The sequence below is a fragment of the Oncorhynchus mykiss genome, chromosome 9 (genome assembly GCF_057628025.1).
Source record: "Oncorhynchus mykiss isolate SJ-2025 chromosome 9, ASM5762802v1, whole genome shotgun sequence".
NCBI lineage: Eukaryota > Metazoa > Chordata > Actinopteri > Salmoniformes > Salmonidae > Oncorhynchus > Oncorhynchus mykiss.
The window spans coordinates 17377758-17399592 of record NC_143030.1 but is presented as its reverse complement, the minus strand read 5'-3'; the positions used below and the strand labels follow the sequence as shown (position 1 = coordinate 17399592).

General features: G+C 42.3%; 1 protein-coding gene across 2 annotated transcripts in view; it reads left to right on the top strand.

The window, feature by feature from the left end:
* Window positions 1-21619, top strand: part of LOC110531563 (phosphofurin acidic cluster sorting protein 1) — an 82549-nt gene extending 60930 nt beyond the window's left edge. Inside the window, exons 8-24 of one of the 2 annotated variants that reach the window (XM_036987390.2) lie at window positions 2218-2277; window positions 4396-4556; window positions 5214-5313; window positions 5904-5972; window positions 6292-6413; window positions 6597-6744; window positions 10620-10724; window positions 10821-10927; window positions 11339-11493; window positions 11613-11723; window positions 11830-11932; window positions 12023-12065; window positions 12220-12262; window positions 13912-14053; window positions 16760-16998; window positions 17189-17308; window positions 17795-21619. In XM_036987390.2, coding sequence (XP_036843285.2) covers window positions 2218-2277; window positions 4396-4556; window positions 5214-5313; window positions 5904-5972; window positions 6292-6413; window positions 6597-6744; window positions 10620-10724; window positions 10821-10927; window positions 11339-11493; window positions 11613-11723; window positions 11830-11932; window positions 12023-12065; window positions 12220-12262; window positions 13912-14053; window positions 16760-16998; window positions 17189-17308; window positions 17795-17913 — 1947 coding nt within the window. In that variant the 3' untranslated portion in view covers window positions 17914-21619. Of the gene's footprint in view, window positions 1-2217; window positions 2278-4395; window positions 4557-5213; window positions 5314-5900; window positions 5973-6291; window positions 6414-6596; window positions 6745-10619; window positions 10725-10820; window positions 10928-11338; window positions 11494-11612; window positions 11724-11829; window positions 11933-12022; window positions 12066-12219; window positions 12263-13911; window positions 14054-16759; window positions 16999-17188; window positions 17309-17794 lie in introns of both variants that reach the window. The other variant, XM_036987389.2, reaches the window with a different exon arrangement.
* Window positions 21620-21835: the final 216 nt, after the last annotated feature.

Genomic DNA, 21835 nt, shown 5'->3' with positions numbered 1-21835 from the left:
CTCTATCTCCTCTCTCTCCATCCCTCTCCTCAGTCAACCTCTCCCTCTATCCTCCTCTCTCTCCATCCCTCTCCTCAGTCAGCCTCTCCCTCTATCTCCTCTCTCTCCATCCCTCTCCTCAGTCAGCCTCTCCCTCTATCTCCTCTATCTCCACCCCTCTCCTCAGTCAGCCTCTCCCTCTATCTCCTCTCTCTCCTCAGTCAGCCTCTCCCTCTATCCTACTCTCTCTCCATCCCTCTGTCAGCCTCTCCCTCTATCCTCCTCTCTCTCCATCCCTCTCCTCAGTCAGCCTCTCCCTCTATCTCCTCTCTCTCCATCCCTCTCCTCAGTCAACCTCTCCCTCTATCTCCTCTCTCTCCATCCCTCTCCTCAGTCAGCCTCTCCCTCTATCTCCTCTCTCTCCATCCCTCTCCTCAGTCTGCCTCTCCCTCTATCCTCCTCTCTCTCATCCCTCTCCTCAGTCAGCCTCTCCCTCTATCCTCCTCTCTCTCCATCCCTCTCCTCAGTCAGCCTCTCCCTCTATCCTCTCTCTCCACCCCTCTCTTCAGTCAGCCTCTCCCTCTATCCTCCTCTCTCTCCATCCCTCTCCTCAGTCAGCCTCTCCCTCTATCTCCTCTCTCTCCATCCCTCTCCTCAGTCAGCCTCTCCCTCTATCTCCTCTCTCTCCATCCCTCTCCTCAGTCAGCCTCTCCCTCTATCCTCCTCTCTCTCCATCCCTCTCCTCAGTCAGCCTCTCCCTCTATCCTCCTCTCTCTCCACCCCTCTCCTCAGTCAGCCTCTCCCTCTATCCTCCTCTCTCTCCATCCCTCTCCTCAGTCAGCCTATCCCTCTATCCTCCTCTCTCTCCACCCTTCTCCTCAGTCAGCCTCTCTCTCCATCTCTCTCCTCAGTCAGCCTCTCCCTCTATCTCCTCTCTCTCCATCCTTCTCCTCAGTCAGCCTCTCCCTCTATCTCCTCTCTCTCCATCCCTCTCCTCAGTCAGCCTCTCCCTCTATCTCCTCTCTCTCCATCCCTCTCCTCAGTCAGCCTCTCCCTCTACCTCCTCTCTCTCCATCCCTCTCAGTCAGCCAGTGTCCCGGGAGGAAAACAGACAATTCAGACAATTTAACCAATCACCCACGCAAACAAAACACACACACACACACATACACACATATACACACACACGGCCAAAACCGATTAACATAGACTTGTCGGCAGCTCCGTAAATTGCGATGAGGCAGCGATTTGTAGTGACAAGGGCAGTGTATCAGGGGTTTGTATAAGTCTTTGCTGTATTTATGTTGTGTGTGTGTGTGTGTGTGTGTGTGTGTGTGTGTGTGTGTGTGTGTGTGTGACAGCGGGAGGGAATCGGGAGGGAGGGTTATTAATGGGTTTGTCCTGTGAAGGTCACGGTGGGGCTGTCTGTCATCACTGCTCCCTAACAACACCGCCTGTGGACACACACAAACACACACACACACACACTACTCCCCAGTCACACCACCTGCGGCCAGCAGACAGCGCAGAATGAGGCCATGGCTGTAATATCCCCTGAATGACACATCACACTGTACGCTATCCAACATCAATTTAATAATGATCTTCATCATCGTCAGCATTAGCATTAGCCACCTCAAATGATCTGTTTTCTAGTCCAGCAGTCCAGTTGATATTCATTACTGTCTTTGTAGACAGGGTGTCACGACTTCCGCCAAAGTCAGTCCCTCTCCTTGTTGGGGCGGTGTTCGGCGGCCGACGTCACCGATCTTCGAGCCATCGCTGATCCATTTTTCATTTTCCATTGCTTTTGTCTTGTCTTCCTACACACCTGGTTCCAATCCCATCAATTCCATGTTGTGTATTTAACCCTCTGTTTCCCCTCATGTCCTTGTCGGAGATTGTTTGTTTGTATGTGATGTGCATGTATTATGTTGGTGTGCGACGGGTTTTGTACCCAGTTTTGTTATTTTGTACATTTTGGTTTTTGGAGTTTTATCAGCATTTATTAAACAACTCCGTTTTACCAAGTTCGTTCTCCTGCGCCTGGCTTTCCTGCCACCAACACGCACCGATTACACAGCGTCCTAATCAAGAGGCAGCAACAATAGAAAAGGGTCTGAAACAGGGAGGGATGGCCCAGGTGGCTGGTAGACAGTTATCCATTAACTCATGGTTCTGTGGGTCATTAGACAGAACACTTGACTCAGCGGAAAATCATCCTGGTCTCTTTTACAGCAACCTAACATCAAGCAGAAGTTTGTGGCCCTGCTGAAAAGATTCAAAGTTTCAGATGAGGTAAGCATCTCTCTCTCTCTCTCTCCCTTTCCGTTTCTCTCTTCTCTCTCGCTCTCTCTTTTCTCTCTGTCTCTCTCTCTCTCCTATCTCTCTCTCTCCTATCTCTCTCTCTCTCTCTGTGTGTCTCTCTTGCTCTCTCCTATCTATCTCTCTCTGTCTGTCTCTCTCTCTATCTCTCTCTCTGTCTCTCTCTCTCCTATCTCTCTCTCTCTCTGTGTGTCTCTCTCACTCTCTCCTATCTATCTCTCTGTCTGTCTCTCTGTCTCTCTCTCTCTCTCTCTCTCCTATCTCTCTCTCTCTCTGTGTCTCTCTCTCGCTCTCTCCTATCTATCTCTGTCTGTCTCTCTCTGTCTCTCTGTCTCTCTCTCTCTCCTATCTCTCTCTCTCTCTCTGTGTCTCTCTCTCGCTCTCTCCTATCTATCTCTGTCTGTCTCTCTCTCTCTCCTCTCTCTCTCTCCTATCTCTCTCTCGCTCTCTCCTATCTCTCTCTCTCTCTCTCTCTGTGTGTCTCTCTCTCGCTCTCTCCTATCTATCTCTGTCTGTCTCTCTCTGTCTCTCTCTCCTATCTCTCTATCTCTCTGTGTGTCTCTCTCTTGCTCTCTCTATCTATCTCTGTCTCTCTCTCTCTGTCTCTCTCTGTCTCTCTTACTTATTGACTAAGAGATATAAAATGTGTCTGAACTCAAACTTTCAGTTGTTACTTTCTCTGTCTTATACATTCACGTGCAGTTTTCCCCCTCTCTGTTTTGCTTCCTTCACTCATCTCTGAACACCTTTTGTATCATTGTAATTGAAGGTGTTGGTGTACTATGCAGTGTACTATGTACTATGCTGTGTACTATGTACTATACGGTGTACTATGTACTATGCAGTGTACTATGTACTATGCTGTGTACTATGTACTATACGGTGTACTATGTACTATGCAGTGTACTATGTACTGTGCGGTGTGCTATGCGGTGTACTATGTACTATGCAGTGTGCAATGCGGTGTACTATACAGTGTACTATGCCGTGTACTATGCCGTGTATTATGCAGTGTACTATGTACTATGCAGTGTGCAATGTGGTGTACTATACAGTGTACTATATACTATGCGGTGTACTATACAGTGTGCTATGCGGTGTACTATGTACTATGCAGTGTGCAATGTGGTGTACTATACAGTGTACTATATACTATGTGGTGTACTATGCAGTGTGCTATGTGATGTACTATGCAGTGTACTATGTACTATGCGGTGTACTATGCCATGTATTATGCAGTGTACTATGTACTATGCAGTGTACTATGTGCTATGCAGTGTACTATGCAGTGTACTATGTACTATGCAGTGTACTATTCGGTGTACTATGTGCTATGCGGTGTACTATGCAGTGTACTATGTACTATGCAGTGTACTATTCGGTGTACTATGTGCTATGCGGTGTACTATGCAGTGTACTATGTACTATGCAGTGTACTATTCGTGTACTATGTGCTATGCGGTGTACTATGTACTATGCAGTGTAATATGCGGTGTACCATGCAGTGTACTATGTGCTATGCAGTGTACTGTGCGGTGTACTATGTGATATGCTGTGTACTATGCAGTGTAATATGTGCTATGCAGTGTACTATGTGCTATGCAGTGTACTTTGCAGTGTACTATGTACTATGCAGTGTGCTATGCTGTGTACCATGCGGTGTACTATGTACTATGCAGTGCACTGTGTACTATGCAGTGTACTATGCAGTGTACTATGTACTATGTTGTGTACTATGTACTATGCAGTGTACTATGCTGTGTACTATGCAGTATACTATGCAGTGTACTATGTACTATGCAGTGTACTATGCAGTGTACTATGTATGCGGTGTGCTTTGCAGTGCTGGAGATGTGGTAGCACAACTGAGAGCCCTGTGTGTGTGTGTGTGTTTGTATTTGATCACTGCTAATGCCTCTGTGTTTGTGTTTGTGTGTGTGTGTATCATCCATGTATTTGATCACTGCTAATGCCCCTGTGCGTGTGCGTGTGTGTGTGTATCCATGTATTTGATCACTGCTAATGTGTATGTGTGTGTGTGTTTGATCACTGCTAATGCCCGTGCGTGTGCGTGTGTGTGTGTGTGTGCAGGTGGGTTTTGGTCTGGAGCATGTCTCTAGAGAACAGATCCAGGAAGTGGAGGAGGATTTAGATGAGTTGTATGACAGTCTGGAGATGTACAACCCCTCTGACAGCGGACCAGAGATGGAGGAGACGGACAGCATCCTCAGCACACCCAAACCTAAACTCAGGTAGCTGTTATGGTGCCACACACAGCCAGAACCCGCAGTGCGTCTAACCTAAACAGTCAGCAACGTATATGTAAGAGGCCTATAGAGGAATCAACGCTCCTGAGTCTCTGTGTGAAGTATACATTCCCATATAAGGGACGTAGGCACAAAGGAAGTGCAGTTACGGCCAGTTAGTACCTCAGTATGCTGCCCCCTCTGCTGGTCAACAAATGACAGTACATTCTACTGTTATTGAGAATACTCTGGTATGATTATGAACACTGGTATGTTTATGAACACTGGTATGTTTATGAACACTGGTATGTTTATGAACACTGGTATGTTTATGAACACTGGTATGATTATGAACACTGGTATGATTATGAACACTGATATGTTTATGAACACTGGTATGATTATGAACACTGGTATGTTTATGAACACTTGTCATTCCTAAACATCCGATTCTCATCAGCTTATCAAGCCACTATTCCACTAATCAAATGAATAGATGGATGGTGAAATGGATTCATAATCTTCGGTTGAACTTGGCTTTCGGTCTTGATCATTAGAACTTGATAGATTAGGGAACGGTGTATGTGATTGGTTTAAAAATGTGTCAGAAAAGTGTTTCAATCTGTGCTAACATGTATTGCTCCTCTGTGTGTGGCCATCCAGGCCGTTCTTTGAGGGGATGTCTCAGTCCAGCTCTCAGACAGAGATCACCAGTCTGAACAGCAGAGGGGGGAGCCTGGGACGTGACGCCTGCTTCAACCCTGTAAGTAAGATGGGGGGGAGAGAGGTGAGAGTGGGGGAGATAGAGCATCCGGGGGGTAGAGGGTGGAGAGAGCCAGGAAGGAAGAGAGGGAGGGAGGAGGGGAGAGAGAGAGAGAGAGAGGGGGAGGAGGGGAGAGAGAGATATGAGGGGAGAGAGAGGGGGTGGGAGATATGAGGGGAGAGTGAGAGTGGGGGAGATAGAGCGTCCCGGGGGTAGAGGGTGGAGAGAGCCAGGAAGGAATAGAGAGAGGGAGGGAGGAGGGGGAGAGAGGGAGGGAGGAAGGGGGAGAGAGGGAGGGAGGAGGGGGGAGAGAGAGAGGGAGGGAGGAGGGGAGAGAGAGAGGGGGAGATATGGGGGAGAGGGAGGAGGGGAGAGAGAGAGGGAGGGGAGAGATAGGGATACAGGAGGGGAGAGAGAGAGAGAGGGAGGTAAGAGGAGAGAGAGGGAGGGAGGAGGGGAGAGAGGGAGGGAGGAAGGGAGAAACATCTTGTAGATGGGTTGTAAACAGAATGGAGACAGAGGAGAGAGACTGAAGGATTGAGATTCCCTGCAGGTGAGGTGTGACTGTGTTTCCTGTGTGTCTCCAGCAGGGGGAGCAGATGAAACACTCTCACAGTCGTAACCTGGAGGTAGAGGCCCTCTCCGAGACAGACACACTGGTGAGACACTCCAAATCAAATCAAAATGTATTGGTCGCGTACACAGATTTGCAGATGTTAAAGCAGGTGCTGTTGTTTCTAGTAGCGTGTCTCACAAACACGATACATGTACGGAAATAATCTGAACAAAACATCTAGAAATGCCAGAACGAGTCCAATTAACAATCCAGAGTAAATATATTTGTGTGTGTGTGTGTGTGTGTGTGTGTGTGTGTGTGTGTGTGTGTGTGTGTGTGTGTGTGTGTGTGTGTGTGTGTGTGTGTGTGTGTGTAGTAGTAGAAGTCAACTCGAGCTAATGTGTGTCGTGTCGTGTGTGTAGGAGTTGAACGATCAAGAGATGTTTCCAGAGGGCCCCTGCATTAAGGTGTCGGTGGCTGAGAAACCCTGTACGCCCCTGAAGAGCAGTAAGAGTGAAGGAGGACAGACTATGCCCTCTCCCAGGTAACGAACACAAACAAGCACCAACACACTCACTTTTTCCATTTCTCTCTTAAGAGGCCAGGTAAAATATTTTCAATTTTTTTTTTCTCTAAGAGGCCAGGTAGAATATTTTCCATTTCATACTCCTCTGGGTAATGTTGCTACGGGCTACAGGTTGATTTGGAGTTGAAACATCTCCCTCAGGTTGGACGGCGGAGGCCACACCCCCAAACAGAAGAGACAGAGCAATACTCCTATGAAGGAGAGGCAGCTGTCTAAACCAATCAGTGAAGGGGCGAAGACCAACATCTCTGACAGCGAGAGGTCCCCCGAACTGGGACACAGATCACAGGTAACACACACACAATCTTAGACATATATGTTCATACTGGTATATGTAAACATTCATTGATGCTCTTCAAACATACACATGAAATTCTTACTTAGAGAATGTCACACTCTCACATACTGTATGCACACACACACACACACACGTCTTACTATACTTGTGAGGACTTTTTGGGGACCAACAATTGATTCTCGTTCAAAATCCTTTTTACCTAACCCATACCATAACCTTAACCTCAAAACCTAACCCTACCCTAACCCCTAAACCTAACCCTTACCCTAACCTTAACCCCTAAACCTAACCCTAACCTTAACCCCTAAACCTAATCCTTACCCTAACCTTAACCCCTAAACCTAACCCCTAAACCTAACCTCTACCCTAACCTTAACCCCTAAACCTAATCCTTACCCTAACATTAACCCCTAAACCTAACCCTTACCTTAACCCCAAAACCTTACCCTAACCTTACCCCTAAACCTAAAGTAGCCTTTTTACAAGTGAGGACCAGACTTCTGGTTCTCACAAGTATAGTAACATATATACACACAAACACACACACAGCTCATACAGCAAGGGGTCCTATAGTTCCAGTTGTCAGAACTAGTTTTAGGACGCCACAGCACATTATATATAAAAAAAAACACAGCACATTATATAAAATAAAAAAATACAGCACATTATATAAATAAATAAAAACAGCACATTATATAAAATAAATAAAAACAGCACATTATATAAAATAAAAAAAAACAGCACATTATATAAAATAAAAAAAAACAGCACATTATATAAAATAAAAAAAAACAGCACATTATATAAAATTAAAAAAAACAGCACATTATATAAATAAATAAAAACAGCACATTATATAAAATAAATAAAAACAGCACATTATATAAAATAAAAAAAAACAGCACATTATATAAAATAAAAAAATACAGCACATTATATAAATAAATAAAAACAGCACATTATATAAATAAATAAAAACAGCACATTATATAAATAAATAAAAACAGCACATTATATAAATAAATAAAAACAGCACATTATATAAATAAATAAAAACAGCACATTATATAAAATAAAAAAATACAGCACATTATATAAATAAATAAAAACAGCACATTATATAAATAAATAAAAACAGCACATTATATAAATAAATAAAAACAGCACATTATATATATAAATAAAAACAGCACATTATATAAATAAATAAAAACAGCACATTATATAAAATAAATAAAAACAGCACATTATATAAAATAAAAAAATACAGCACATTATATAAATAAATAAAAACAGCACATTATATAAATAAATAAAAACAGCACATTATATAAATAAATAAAAACAGCACATTATATAAATAAATAAAAACAGCACATTATATAAATAAATAAATACAGCACATTATATAAATAAATAAATACAGCACATTATATAAATAAATAAAAACAGCACATTATATAAATAAATAAAAACAGCACATTATATAAATAAATAAAAACAGCACATTATATAAATAAATAAAAACAGCACATTATATAAATAAATAAAAACAGCACATTATATAAATAAATAAAAACAGCACATTATATAAATAAATAAAAACAGCACATTATATAAATAAATAAAAACAGCACATTATATAAATAAATAAAAACAGCACATTATATATAAAAAAAACACAGCACATTATATAAAATAAAAAAATACAGCACATTATATAAATAAATAAAAACAGCACATTATATAAAAAACACAGCACATTATATAAATAAATAAAAACAGCACATTATATAAATAAATAAAAACAGCACATTATATAAAAAAACAGCACATTATATAAAATAAAAAAATACAGCACATTATATAAATAAATAAAAACAGCACATTATATAAATAAATAAAAACAGCACATTATATAAATAAATAAAAACAGCACATTATATAAAATAAAAAAATACAGCACATTATATAAATAAATAAAAACAGCACATTATATAAAAAACACAGCACATTATATAAAATAAAAAAATACAGCACATTATATAAATAAATAAAAACAGCACATTATATAAATAAATAAAAACAGCACATTATATAAAAAAAACAGCACATTATATAAAATAAAAAAATACAGCACATTATATAAATAAATAAAAACAGCACATTATATAAATAAATAAAAACAGCACATTATATAAATAAATAAAAACAGCACATTATATAAAATAAAAAAATACAGCACATTATATAAATAAATAAAAACAGCACATTATATAAATAAATAAAAACAGCACATCATATAAATAAATAAAAACAGCACATTATATAAATAAATAAAAACAGCACATTATATAAATAAATAAATACAGCACATTATATAAATAAATAAAAACAGCACATTATATATAAAAAAACAGCACATTATATAAAATAAAAAAATACAGCACATTATATAAATAAATAAAAACAGCACATTATATAAATAAATAAAAACAGCACATTATATAAATAAATAAAAACAGCACATTATATAAAATTTAAAAATACAGCACATTATATAAATAAATAAAAACAGCACATTATATAAATAAATAAAAACAGCACATTATATAAATAAATAAAAACAGCACATTATATAAAAAATACAGCACATTATATAAAATAAAAAAATACAGCACATTATATAAATAAATAAAAACAGCACATTATATAAATAAATAAAAACAGCACATTATATAAATAAATAAAAACAGCACATTATATAAAAAACACAGCACATTATATAAAATAAAAAAATACAGCACATTATATAAATAAATAAAAACAGCACATTATATAAAAAAAACAGCACATTATATAAAAACCACAGCACATTATATAAAAAAAACACAGCACATTATATAAAAAAACCAGCACATTATATATATAAAAAAACAGCACATTATATACAAAAAACACAGCACATTATATAAAAAAAACAGCACATTATATACAAAAAACACAGCACATTATATAAAAAAAACAGCACATTATATAAAAAAACAGCACATTATATACAAAAAACACAGCACATTATATAAAAAAAACACAGCACATTATATATATAAAAAAACAGCACATTATATACAAAAAACACAGCACATTATATAAAAAAAACAGCACATTATATAAAAAAACAGCACATTATATACAAAAAACACAGCACATTATATACAAAAAACACAGCACATTATATATATAAAACAATACAGCACATTATATACAAAAAACACAGCACATTATATAAAAAAACCCTGCACATTATATAAAAAAACCCTGCACATTATATTCAAAATACTGCACATTATATATAAAAAACAAAGCACATGTATAAAACACAGCACATTAAATATAAAACACTGTACATGATATATAAAACACTGTACATTATATAAAAGACACAGCACATTATATATAAAACCCTGCACATTATACATAAAACCCTGCACATTATACGCCAAGAAACAAAGCTCGTCTCTCTCCCTCTTGATCTCTTCAAGTCTGAATAAAGCACATAAATGTACCCATGACGACGTGAAGAAATTATGTATGTTTTTATGAGTCATCTAATAAGAAACTGTTCCACTTCATGTTTGTGTGGGTGCGTGCTGTGTGTGTGCGTCCTGTGTGTTTGTGGGTGCGTGCTGTGTGTTTGTGTGCGTGCTGTGTGTGTGGGTGGGTGCGTGCGTGCTGTGTGTTTGTGTGCGTGCTGTGCGTGTGGGTGCATGCTATGCGTGTGGGTGGGTGCGTGCTGTGTGTATGGGTGCGTGCTGTGTGTGTGGGTGCGTGCGTGCTGTGTGTTTGGGTGCGTGCTGTGGGTGTAGGTCCTGAGGAAGGCGGTGTATGATCAGCTAAACCATGTCCTGCTGTCTGACTCTGCTCTTCCTGAGAGTCTCATCCTGGTCAATGGCACCGACTGGCAGGGCCAGGTAACAACTATGTAGAAGTGTGCATGTTGCAGCAGAACAAACGTGTATGTTGCCGCAGTTCCCTAAGTGTCTGTGGTGTGTGTGTGTGTGTTCCAGTACGTGGTAGAGCAGCTGCAGGTACAGAGGCACCCGGTGGTGTGTACGTGTTCAGGTGCTGAGATCCAGGCGGTGCTTTCTGCTGTTCTCACACGCATCCAGAAGTTGTGAGTCTCACACACACACACGGACACACACACACAAAGTTGTGAGTCTGTCGGATCTAACACGTTTTGTATGATCTGTTAATCTGTCTGTCTATGAAATATTTAGACCTCAGAGCTCACAGTCACAGACAATATTCAGTTGATTCTCTTCGCTCATTTATTCCACTGTCGCTATCTTTGCTTTTCACTCCTTCCTGCATCCTTTCTTTTTATCCTATCTCTTTCCGCTTCTCTGCCCCCATCTCTCTCTCTTTATCTTCCTCTTTCTTTCCTGCTTCTCTCCCTCTCTTCTTCTTCTCTGTTTTCCTCTCTCTCCCTCCATCCCTCTGCACTCTGTATTGATGAAGTCCTGAGTTAAGGCTGTAAGACGTCAGTGATTATCTTTAACCATCTCCCCTCTCTCCCTCTCAGTTGTAACTGTAACTCGTCCATGCCCAGGCCAGTCAAGGTGGCAGTGGTGGGCAGTCAGAGCTACCTCAGTGCCATTCTGCAGTTCTTCGTCACCCAGCTGGCCAGCAAGACCTCTGATTGGCTCAGCCACCTGAGGTTCCTGGTGGTGCCCCTGGGTGAGACAAACAACATGGCCGTTGGTATCCATGATGACCAGCGTGGCGATGGGTTGTTGATGTATGAAAGAGTTGTTGTCGTCAGGCTGATCACTAAAATAGAACCCTCTCTCGCATAGGCTGTCATCCTGTTGCTAAGCACCTGGGTGCCCTAGACAACCGTTACAGCTCTGCATTCTTAGATGGGGCGTGGGGAGACGTGTTCATCCACTCTGAACCCCCACAGAAAGGTAAACACATACTGGATCTGGATACATAACGTTAGCACACAGGGCCTGACCTCTGACCAGTGACCTCTAACCCTTTGTCCTGTCTTCCTGTTTCCCTGCACTGTAGTTCAGTTGGACGTGGCAGGTAGGATCTCTCAGTACATCAGTGGCGCCACAGTCACACACCAGCTGCCCATCGCTGAGGCCATGCTTACCTGTAAACACAGGACGTGAGTGGTAACACACACACACACCTTAACCAGAAGATGGTATTTCATTCAAACCCATATAAAACATTCTCTCTCTCTCTCTCTCTCCAGGCACGATGAAGATTCCTACCAGAAGTTCATTCCCTTCATTGGGGTATGTGTACAAACCAAACGTCTAGTTCTCTCTGTGGCCTTTTCCATAGAGCTACCCTTGAGTTTCTATAGGAACTCTTCAGCTGATTTAAGGTGTTGGAATATGAGGTGTTTTTCCTGATGTTGCAGTAACAGGATGTTGTCATGTCTCTCAGGTGGTGAAGGTTGGTCTGATTGAGCATGGTCCATCCTCTACTGGTAGGTGGTTTAAAAAGCAATAAAGACATTCACTTTGTTACCTCTAAAGATATATCTTCCAAAAAGCATGCCTATTTTATGACATATACATTACTGGTCAAAAGTTTGAGAACGTCTACTCATTCAAGGGTTTTTCTTTATTTTTACTATTTTCTACATTGTAGAATAAGAGTGAAGACATCAAAACTATGAAATAACACATATGGAATCATGTAGTAACCAAAAAAGTGTTAAACAAATCTAAATATATTTGAGATTCTTCAAATAGCCACTCTTTGGCTTGATGACAGCTTTGCACACTTGGGATTTTCTCAACCAGCTTCATGAGGTAGTCACCTGGAATGGATTTCAATTAACAGGTATGCCTTCTTAAAAGTTAATTTGTGGAATTTCTTTCCTTTTTTAATGCGTTTGAGCCAATCAGTTGTGTTGTGACAAGGTCGGGGTGGTATACAGAACCAGTCCATATTATGGCAAGAACAGCTCAAATAAGCAAAGAGAAACAACAGTCCATCATTACTTTAAGACATGAAGGTCAGTCAATCCGGAAAATTTCAAGAACTTTGAAAGTTCCTTCAAGTGCAGTCACAAAAACCATCAAGCGCTACGATGAAACTGGCTCTCATGAGGACCGCCACAGGAAAGGAAGACCCAGAGTTACCTCTGCTTCAGAGGACAAGTTCATTAGAGTTACAAGCCTCAGAAATTGCAGCCCAAATAAATGCTACACAGAGATCAAGTAACAGACACATCTCAACATCAACTGGCCACAGGAGACAGCGTGAATCAGGCCTTCATGGTCGAATTGCTGCAAAGAAACCACTACTAAAGGACACCAATAATAAGAAGAGACTTGCTTGGGCCAAGAAACACGGTCAATGGACGTTTGACCGGTGGAAATTTGCGATTTTTGGTTCCAACCACTGTGAGACGTGGTGTGGTTGGATGATCTCTGCATGTGTATTTCCCACCATAAAGCATGGAGGAGGAGGTGTGATGGTGTGGGGGTGCTTTGCTGGTGACACTGTGATTTATTTAGTATTAAAGGCACACTTAACCAGCATGGCTACCACAGCATTCTGCAGCGATACACCATCCCTTCTGGTTTGGGCTTAGTGGGCCTATGACTCAACACACCTCCAGTCTGTGTAAGAGCTATTTTACCAAGAAGGAGAGTGATGGAGTGCTGCATCAGATGACCTGGCCTCCACAATCACCGGACCTCAACCTAATTGAGATGGTTTGGGATGAGTTGGACCACAGAGTGAAGGAAAAGCAGCCAACAAGTGCTCAGCATATGTGGGAAGTCCTTCAAGACTGTTGGGAAAGCATTCTAGGTGAAGCTGGTATGCTAGAATGCCAAGAGTGTGCAAAGCTGTCATCAAGGCAAAGGGTGGCTATTTGAAGAATCTCAAATCTAAAATATATTTGGATTTTTTATAACACTTTTTTTGGTTACTACATGATTCCATATGTGTTATTTCATAGTTTTGATGTCTTCACTATTATTATACAATGTAGAAAATAGTAAAAATAAAGAAAAACCCTTGAATGAGTAGGTGTTCTAAACCTTTTTACCGGTAGTGTATATATACTTATTTTGAAACAAAATAATAACATTTATCTCACCGTCATCTATTCTTGCCTAGGAGACACAGAAGAGTGTGTGGCAGTGAGCCTTGCTGTTCCCTCTACGTCCCCTCCCTCCCACAGCTCTCCTGCTGGGCTGATCAAAGAGGCTGCCACTCCCCCCTCCTCTCCCTCCATGGGCAGTGTTCTGGCAGTACAGGGGTAGGTCTGCAACCCCTGGCATGGCTGTCGTCTTATATTTCTTATTAGAGGATCATTCCAGTTGCTACGTTTTCTCTTCTCTTTCTGGGCAATCATGAATGGATCATTTAAGTGCCAGAGAGTGTTTGGACACATATTTTATGTCTAAGTCCATGATAGGAACGCTAACCTATAGACAGGATACACTGTGGCCCCCAAGGACCTGACAGCGTTGCCTCTTCTCTGAGAGAGGGGGAAAAGAGAGAGAGGGATGGAGAGAGAGAGACAGAGTTAGAGAGAGAGCAAATCAAATCAAATTTTATTTGTCACATACATATGGTTAGCAGATGTTAATGCGAGTGTAGCGAAATGCTTGTGCTTCTAGTAACGACCATGCAGTAATAACCAACAAGTAATCTAGCTAACAATTCCAAAACTACTACCTTATAGACACAAGTGTAAGGGGATAAAGAATATGTACATAAAGATATATGAATGAGTGATGGTACAGAGCGGCATAGGCAAGATACAGTAGATGGTATTGAGTGCAGTATATACATATGAGATGAGTATGTAAACAAAGTGGCATAGTTTAAGTGGCTAGTGATACATGTATTACATAAAGATGCAGTAGATGATATAGAGTACAGTATATACATATGAGATTAATAATGTAGGGTATGTAAACATTATATTAGGTAGCATTGTTTAAAGTGGCTAGTGATATATTTTACATCATTTCCCATCAATTCCCATTATTAAAGTGGCTCTAGTTGAGTCAGTGTGTTGGCAGCAGCCACTCAATGTTAGTGGTGGCTGTTTAACAGTCTGATGGCCTTGAGATAGAAGCTGTTTTTCAGTCTCTCGGTCCCAGCTTTGATGCACCTGTACTGACCTCGCCTTCTGGATGATAGCGGGGTGAACAGGCAGTGGCTCGGGTGGTTGTTGTCCTTGGATGATCTTTATGGCCTTCCTGTGACATCGGGTGGTGTAGGTGTCCTGGAGGGCAGGTAGTTTGCCCCAGGTGATAAGTTGTGCAGACCTCACTACCCTCTGGAGAGCCTTACGGTTGTGGGCGGAGCAGTTGCCGTACCAGGCGGTGATACAGCCCGACAGGATGCTCTCGATTGTGCATCTGTAGAAGTTTGTGAGTGCTTTTGGTGACAAGCCGAATTTCTTCAGCCTCCTGAGGTTCTTCACGATGCTGTCTGTGTGGGTGGACCAATTCAGTTTGTCTGTGATGTGTACGCCGAGGAACTTAAAACTTACTACCCTCTCCACTACTGTTCCATCGATGTGGATAGGGGGGTGTTCCCTCTGCTGTTTCCTGAAGTCCACAATCATCTCCTTAGTTTTGTTGACGTTGAGTGTGAGGTTATTTTCCTGACACCACACTCCGAGGGCCCTCACCTCCTCCCTGTAGGCCGTCTCGTCATTGTTGGTAATCAAGCCTACCACTGTTGTGTCGTCCGCAAACTTGATGATTGAGTTGGAGGCGTGCGTGGCCACGCAGTCGTGGGTGAACAGGGAGTACAGGAGAGGGCTCAGAACGCACCATTGTGGGGCCCCAGTGTTGAGGATCAGCGGGGTGGAAATGTTGTTGCCTACCCTCACCACCTGGGGGCGGCCCGTCAGGAAGTCCAGTACCCAGTTGCACAGGGCGGGGTCGAGACCCAGGGTCTCGAGCTTGATGACGGGCTTGGAGGGCACTATGGTGTTAAATGCCGAGCTGTAGTCGATGAACAGCATTCTCACATAGGTATTCCTCTTGTCCAGATGGGTTAGGGCAGTGTGCAGTGTGGTTGAGATTGCATCGTCTGTGGACCTATTTGGGCGGTAAGCAAATTGGAGTGGGTCTAGGGTGTCAGGTAGGGTGGAGGTGATATGGTCCTTGACTAGTCTCTCAAAGCACTTCATGATGACAGAAGTGAGTGCTACGGGGCGGTAGTCGTTTAGCTCAGTTACCTTAGCTTTCTTGGGAACAGGAACAATGGTGGCCCTCTTGAAGCATGTGGGAACAACAGACTGGGATAGGGATTGATTAAATATATCCGTAAACACACCAGCCAGCTGGTCTGCGCATGCTCCGAGGCCACGGCAATAGAGAGAGAGGGGGATGGAGAGAGAGAGACAAAGAGTTAGAGAGAGAGAGAGGGATGGATGGAGAGAGAGAAAGGGATGGAGAGAGAGAGACAAAAAGTTAGAGAGGGAGGTAAAAAGAGAGAGAGAGAGAGAAATATTCCCTACAGTCCCTTTTCTCCTCAAAACAGATCAGATCATCCATCTCAGGTTCATTCTGTCCCCTTCTTGTCTGTCCTGCTGAAAGTCAAGTCTGACCACAGATAAAAACAAACACAGCAACATCAGCAGGTTCTAGTGTTATAGCCCATCATTGTGATGGGGTTTGGTGCTGTAACAGACTCTACTGTCCTCTGTGGCGTGACCTGACTCAGGGTCAGGGTTGATGCGCTGTTTGACATGTATGCCCCTGAATCCATAACCTGCTCTGTCACTAAATACCCCATACCTAAACCTCCCAAAACAACACAGCCTTTTGGCATTTTTAACCAAGAACCTCCGTAATTTCCCCTTTCCTGCATTGTACCCTAACCCCCACCTTTTCCTGTCTCCGGCCCCTGAAGCACTAACACACAGCCGTTATATTGACTTCGCTTGGGATGTAGGGAAATGTTGAGATTTGTAATCTCCAGATCGCATTAATTCCAGGAGCCCCAGTATGCCTCATGGTGTGGACACCATCGGGCTGCAGGTGGACTACTGGCTGGCGTCGCTGGCGGAGAAGCGACGTGATGGGGAACGGCGTGACACGGGCGGTAAGAACACCCTGAAGAGTGCCTTCAGGTCCCTGCAGGTCAGCAGGCTACCAGGAGGGGGCATCGGTGAGACCCAGGCCCAGGTCAGCACCATGGCCATGACAGTGGTCACCAAGGAGAAGAACAAGAAGGGTAAAGAGTTTTAGAGTATAATTTATTTTATAATACACAGGCAAAGTCATTCAGCATTACAACAGTTTTTAATACGGAGACAGGAGGTGGAATGTATACATGCCCTCTAGTTCTGGTTTTCTTTCTTCCGTGCATTGAATTGTATTGTTATGAAGATTGACTCTCTCGATGTCGCTCTCGTTCTCTGTAGTTCCCACCATCTTCCTGGGTAAGAAACCGAAGGAGAAGGACGTAGACTCTAAGAGCCAGGTCATCGAGGCCATCAGCAGACTCATCTGTTCTGCCAAGCAGCATCATACCATGTTGAAAGGTACAGCAACATAACACAGGGAGGGGGGGAGGGAGGGAGGGATGATCCAGTGAAGGTGTACTGTAGAGGAATCTCTGAAAATAGGAGGAGGAGGAAGAGAAACTGGAAGAGTGAGGGCGGAGGGAGGGCGGGGTGGGGGTGGAGGGAGGGAGGGCGGAGGGAGGGTGGGGTAAGGGTGGAGTGAGGGTGGGGTGAGGGGAACATGATTTATTGGGGATGTTGTAGGAAAGAGGAAATGGAGAATGGGCTGTGTTAATGGACCTCTTTTAAGTGTCTCTAAGAGTGTGTCAGAAATAGCATCTTATTCCCTGTACAGGGCCCATTGGGCTCTGGTCAAAAGTAGTGCACTATATAGGGAATAGCCCTGGTCAAAAGTAGTGTACTATACAGGGAATAGGGTGTCATTTCGGACACAGCCCCAAGTGTTCTCTGTCTGAACAACAGCCATACTTAGCTGTGTCTCCTTCCCTGTGTGTGTCCCTGCAGTGTCCATAGACGGAGTGGAGTGGAACGACGTCAAGTTCTTCCAACTGGCCGCCCAGTGGCCCACGCACGTCAAGTACTTCCCTGTTGGACTGTTTGGTTACAGCAAACCCCCCTCCTAGGGTCCACCCTTTACCCCTCCCCCTTGGCCCCCTTGCCTCAGCCAGTCCCATCCCACCTACGCACACAGACCCCGCCTCTCAGAACGCCATGGCACTTGTATTGGTCAATCACGATGGAGGGTTTTTTTCTAAATTTGTCTTATTTCTCTATAAGGAGGGATGGAGGGAAGGGGTGGGGCGCTACTTGTCACTTTACTGAATTAAAATGCCCCTCTCTCCCAGTGTGGTGTGTGAATGAGGGGAACACAGCACAAGATAACTAACTGCCTTTCAACTAACCGTAACGATGAGGTGCAACCCCACGAATAACTCCCATTATGAACCCTTGACCCCCTGACCCTTTAACCCCGACCGGTGTCTCTTATCACATTGAACCTGCCAACGGTCAATCCGTGCTCTAACCCAGACCTGCATGCTGTAAACTCCACCACCCACGTGCCAGTTATAACAAGAACATCATGTTGTGTTAACAGTAATGACATGGTTATTATGGGCTATGGAGGGGAACTCTGCATGACAAATGGAACAAACAGACAACACGTACAGTAGCAATGCTTTTCCTGCTCCCTAAATACAAGAAAAGGCTTTTTTCTCACCAGTGATATACGTTGATATGATATGCATCTGAAGAGTAAAAAATGGAAACGTTCCGTTTTGATGTTGTAACAACATTGTAGCTTTCTGTGAACAGCACAGTCCAGTTCTCCAAATTCAGAGCTCACTGTTTGTCCAAACTCTACTGCTGTCTGTAAGGCTTGTCCCTTTATCAATCAGTTATTGTGGTCGGCATTGTTCTCTTGATTTGATTAAATGACGATGTGTTCTAAGAAACACACTAGTCCTCTTGGCATCTAGAATGAACGCTGACCAGTCGTGAGTAACTTAGCGCTGGGTCACCTGTAGCCCTAACCCCACCTGTGCACTGGAAGTATTATGACCAATGTCAAGTATTACAATGACATTGTGTCCAATTTTGCTGTTATTATTATGATTTTCATGGTAACTTGGAGGTAGGAGGTTTCTCAGCAGTGACGTCAACATCTCGTGTAACTAACTCAATATCTGTCCCTGTTCTCTTTTGGGGGGGGGGGGGGGGGGGGGCTCTTACAAAGGAAAGGTTTTGCACCAAGGCCTTCAAACTCACTGAGAATGAATACAAAGCTATGCATGTTCCACAAATAAGTCTGAATGATAGCATGCAAAGATTTCACAGTACGAGGATGCATTTCCAGCAGTCATTGGTGATATCCCCTGAACCTCATTTGAATGCAGATAATATTCATTGATTGCGTCTTCGTTTATTTGATCTCACTGTCGTCAGAAGCTTCATTATTTAGGAACACTCCATTTTTGTACGTTTTAAACCTATTTTATCAGTGAATGTCTCGTTTAATTTGAGAGAGAAAAAAACTGATGGCAGGAGAGATTAGCGGACTGTTAATTTACAAATGAAACACTTTTTATAGGCCAGAACCAGCTGTTACTTCACTAGAGCATTTTCTGTTGTTCTTTGAACACAAACACACCATAATAATCTCTCTCCAAACTCCATAGTCAGTTGACCTTGTAACTTTGTAGCCTGTGAGCTTGGATACTTTGTGCAACTTCCCTTGTGAGTACCAAAGAGAGATATGGCCAGGGCAGTGGCACTATTCAAAGCAGACCATCAAACTCTGCTGCTCTTATTACGTGTCCCTGCCCACCAGCCACGGGCTAGGCCCAGACACATATCTTCATCTGGACTTGGACCCATCTTTTAACTGACTGTATCTATGTATGTTATGTACGTGGTTGTATCTATGATGTGCAGATGTGTCTCCTTAACCACAGATCTAGGATCAGATTACCCTGCCCTCCAGTTCTAACCATAACCATTAGGGGGAGTTAAAACTACCTGACCCTGAATCAGTCGTTATGGGCGACATCTACTGCCAGAGCTCCAACTGCTCTTTGCCTTGCAACGTGTTATTAGCATCATAAGGAGTGTAAGATATGATTCTATTTGAACTGCTTTGTTTTCATAGGGGAATCGGAATTATTCAACGAACGGGACAGACAAAAAGAATCACTGCCAAAAATGTCTGTTACATGGATATTACAGCCAAGCTGACGAGAGGGTGTAGATAGATATAGGTGTTCAGTGTTTTTGGTGACAACAACAAAACAAAACTTTAAATCATGATTCTTGTTCCAAAATAATGTATTTCAATGTTAGAAAAAGATGATGTTACCAAGAAACATTCCACTGTTTTACTCTCTCTCCTCTCCCCCTGTTCACAGTCTCTGTTCACAGTCTCTGTTCACAGTTCAGTCCCTGTTCACAGTCTCTGTTCACAGTTCAGTCCCTGTTCACAGTCTCTGTTCACAGTCTCTGTTCACAGTTCAGTCTCTGTTCACAGTTCAGTCTCTGTTCACAGTTCAGTCTCTGTTCACAGTTCAGTCCCCTGTCTTTCACCGGTCTCACCGTTGACATGTTGTTTGTTGTTTTTCCTACCTTCTCTAGGCCTATTCTTCCTGTGTGACTGTCGTCTCTAACTTGACCTGCTGTGTGTTAACCTGTGTCTCTAGCTGTACTGACCTGTGTCTCTAGCTGTACTGACCTGTGTCTCTAGCTGTACTGACCTGTGTCTCTAGCTGTACTGACCTGTGTCTCTAGCTGTACTGATCTGTGGTTGCTGTGATGGTCTTCATGACTAACGTATAGGGACAGGGTTGTGACTAAAGGGAGTATAGTCTACGATCGGAAGTTACTTTTCGTAGCAGGTTAGGAGAAAATTTGAGCTAATCCTAACCTTAACCTAAGTATCCTAATCTGCCACTTTAATTATCCTAACCTGCTTCTTGTTTCTCCTAACCTGCTACGAAAAAGTAACTTCCGGTCATAGCTGTACTCCCTCCAGTCAGAACCTAGGGACAGCAGTTATTCCTAACCATGTGACTTAGAACAACTCTGGGCCCTGGTTATAGTCTATACCAGAGGCGGAAGAGGAAGCAAGACATCTCGCTCCCTCATTTTTTTCTGGTTCATATACAGTCAATTAACTAAGTAGACCAGACCCAGCTGCTATCACATAAGATATCTTAATTTATCCACCGTCTTTGGTCTAAACCTATAACCAGGGCCCAGACTTCCTGTTCAGGTCACATGATCCTGAAAAACACCTGTCCCTAGTGAAGGGAAGAACAATATGATCTATTAATAAATCCCTTTAATTATCAATAATCTCCTTCCTCTCCTCTATCATCACAATGTGTTTCAGAACAAATGGAGTGAGAGGTCTAGAACAAACCGTAAGATCTAGAGTCTCTGTCAGGATTCCACAACCTTTGCTTCTAATAGAACCCATTTGAAAGGATCTCCCTGCTTGTAACATAGCAGCCTATCACAGAAGGGAATCAGTTTTTGTGTAACACTGCATAGACCATAGTTATGCTTGGTAGCTAGTAGTTTGAGGGGAGGATTCTAACGCTTGTGGATTTGGAGAGTATTTTTGCACATGCCATTGTTTCTTCAGCAGCTTTTTTTGCCTTTTGCCTATAAACAATAATAATGCTTGTACATACAAAACAAATGTACTTCTGTAATGTATCTTAGTCCTTGTTTTTTTATTTGAAATCTTTTGTAGTACTGCTTTTTTATGTTTATGTTGTGTGATGGAAAAGTGGAACTGTTCATTGTTTTTTAAATAAATACTCCTGATTTTTATGTCCTCTGGTGTATTTTCATTAATTTGAAAGTAATCTAGGAATTAACAACCTATTTTATAAATTTAAATTCAGTTCAAGTTTGTCTGGCATCTCTAGACAGTGGTGTAAAAATACTTTAAAGTACTACTTAAGTCGTTTTTGGGGGTATCTGTACTTTACTATTTATATTTTTGACAACTTTTACTTTTACTCCACTACATTCGTAAATAAAAAT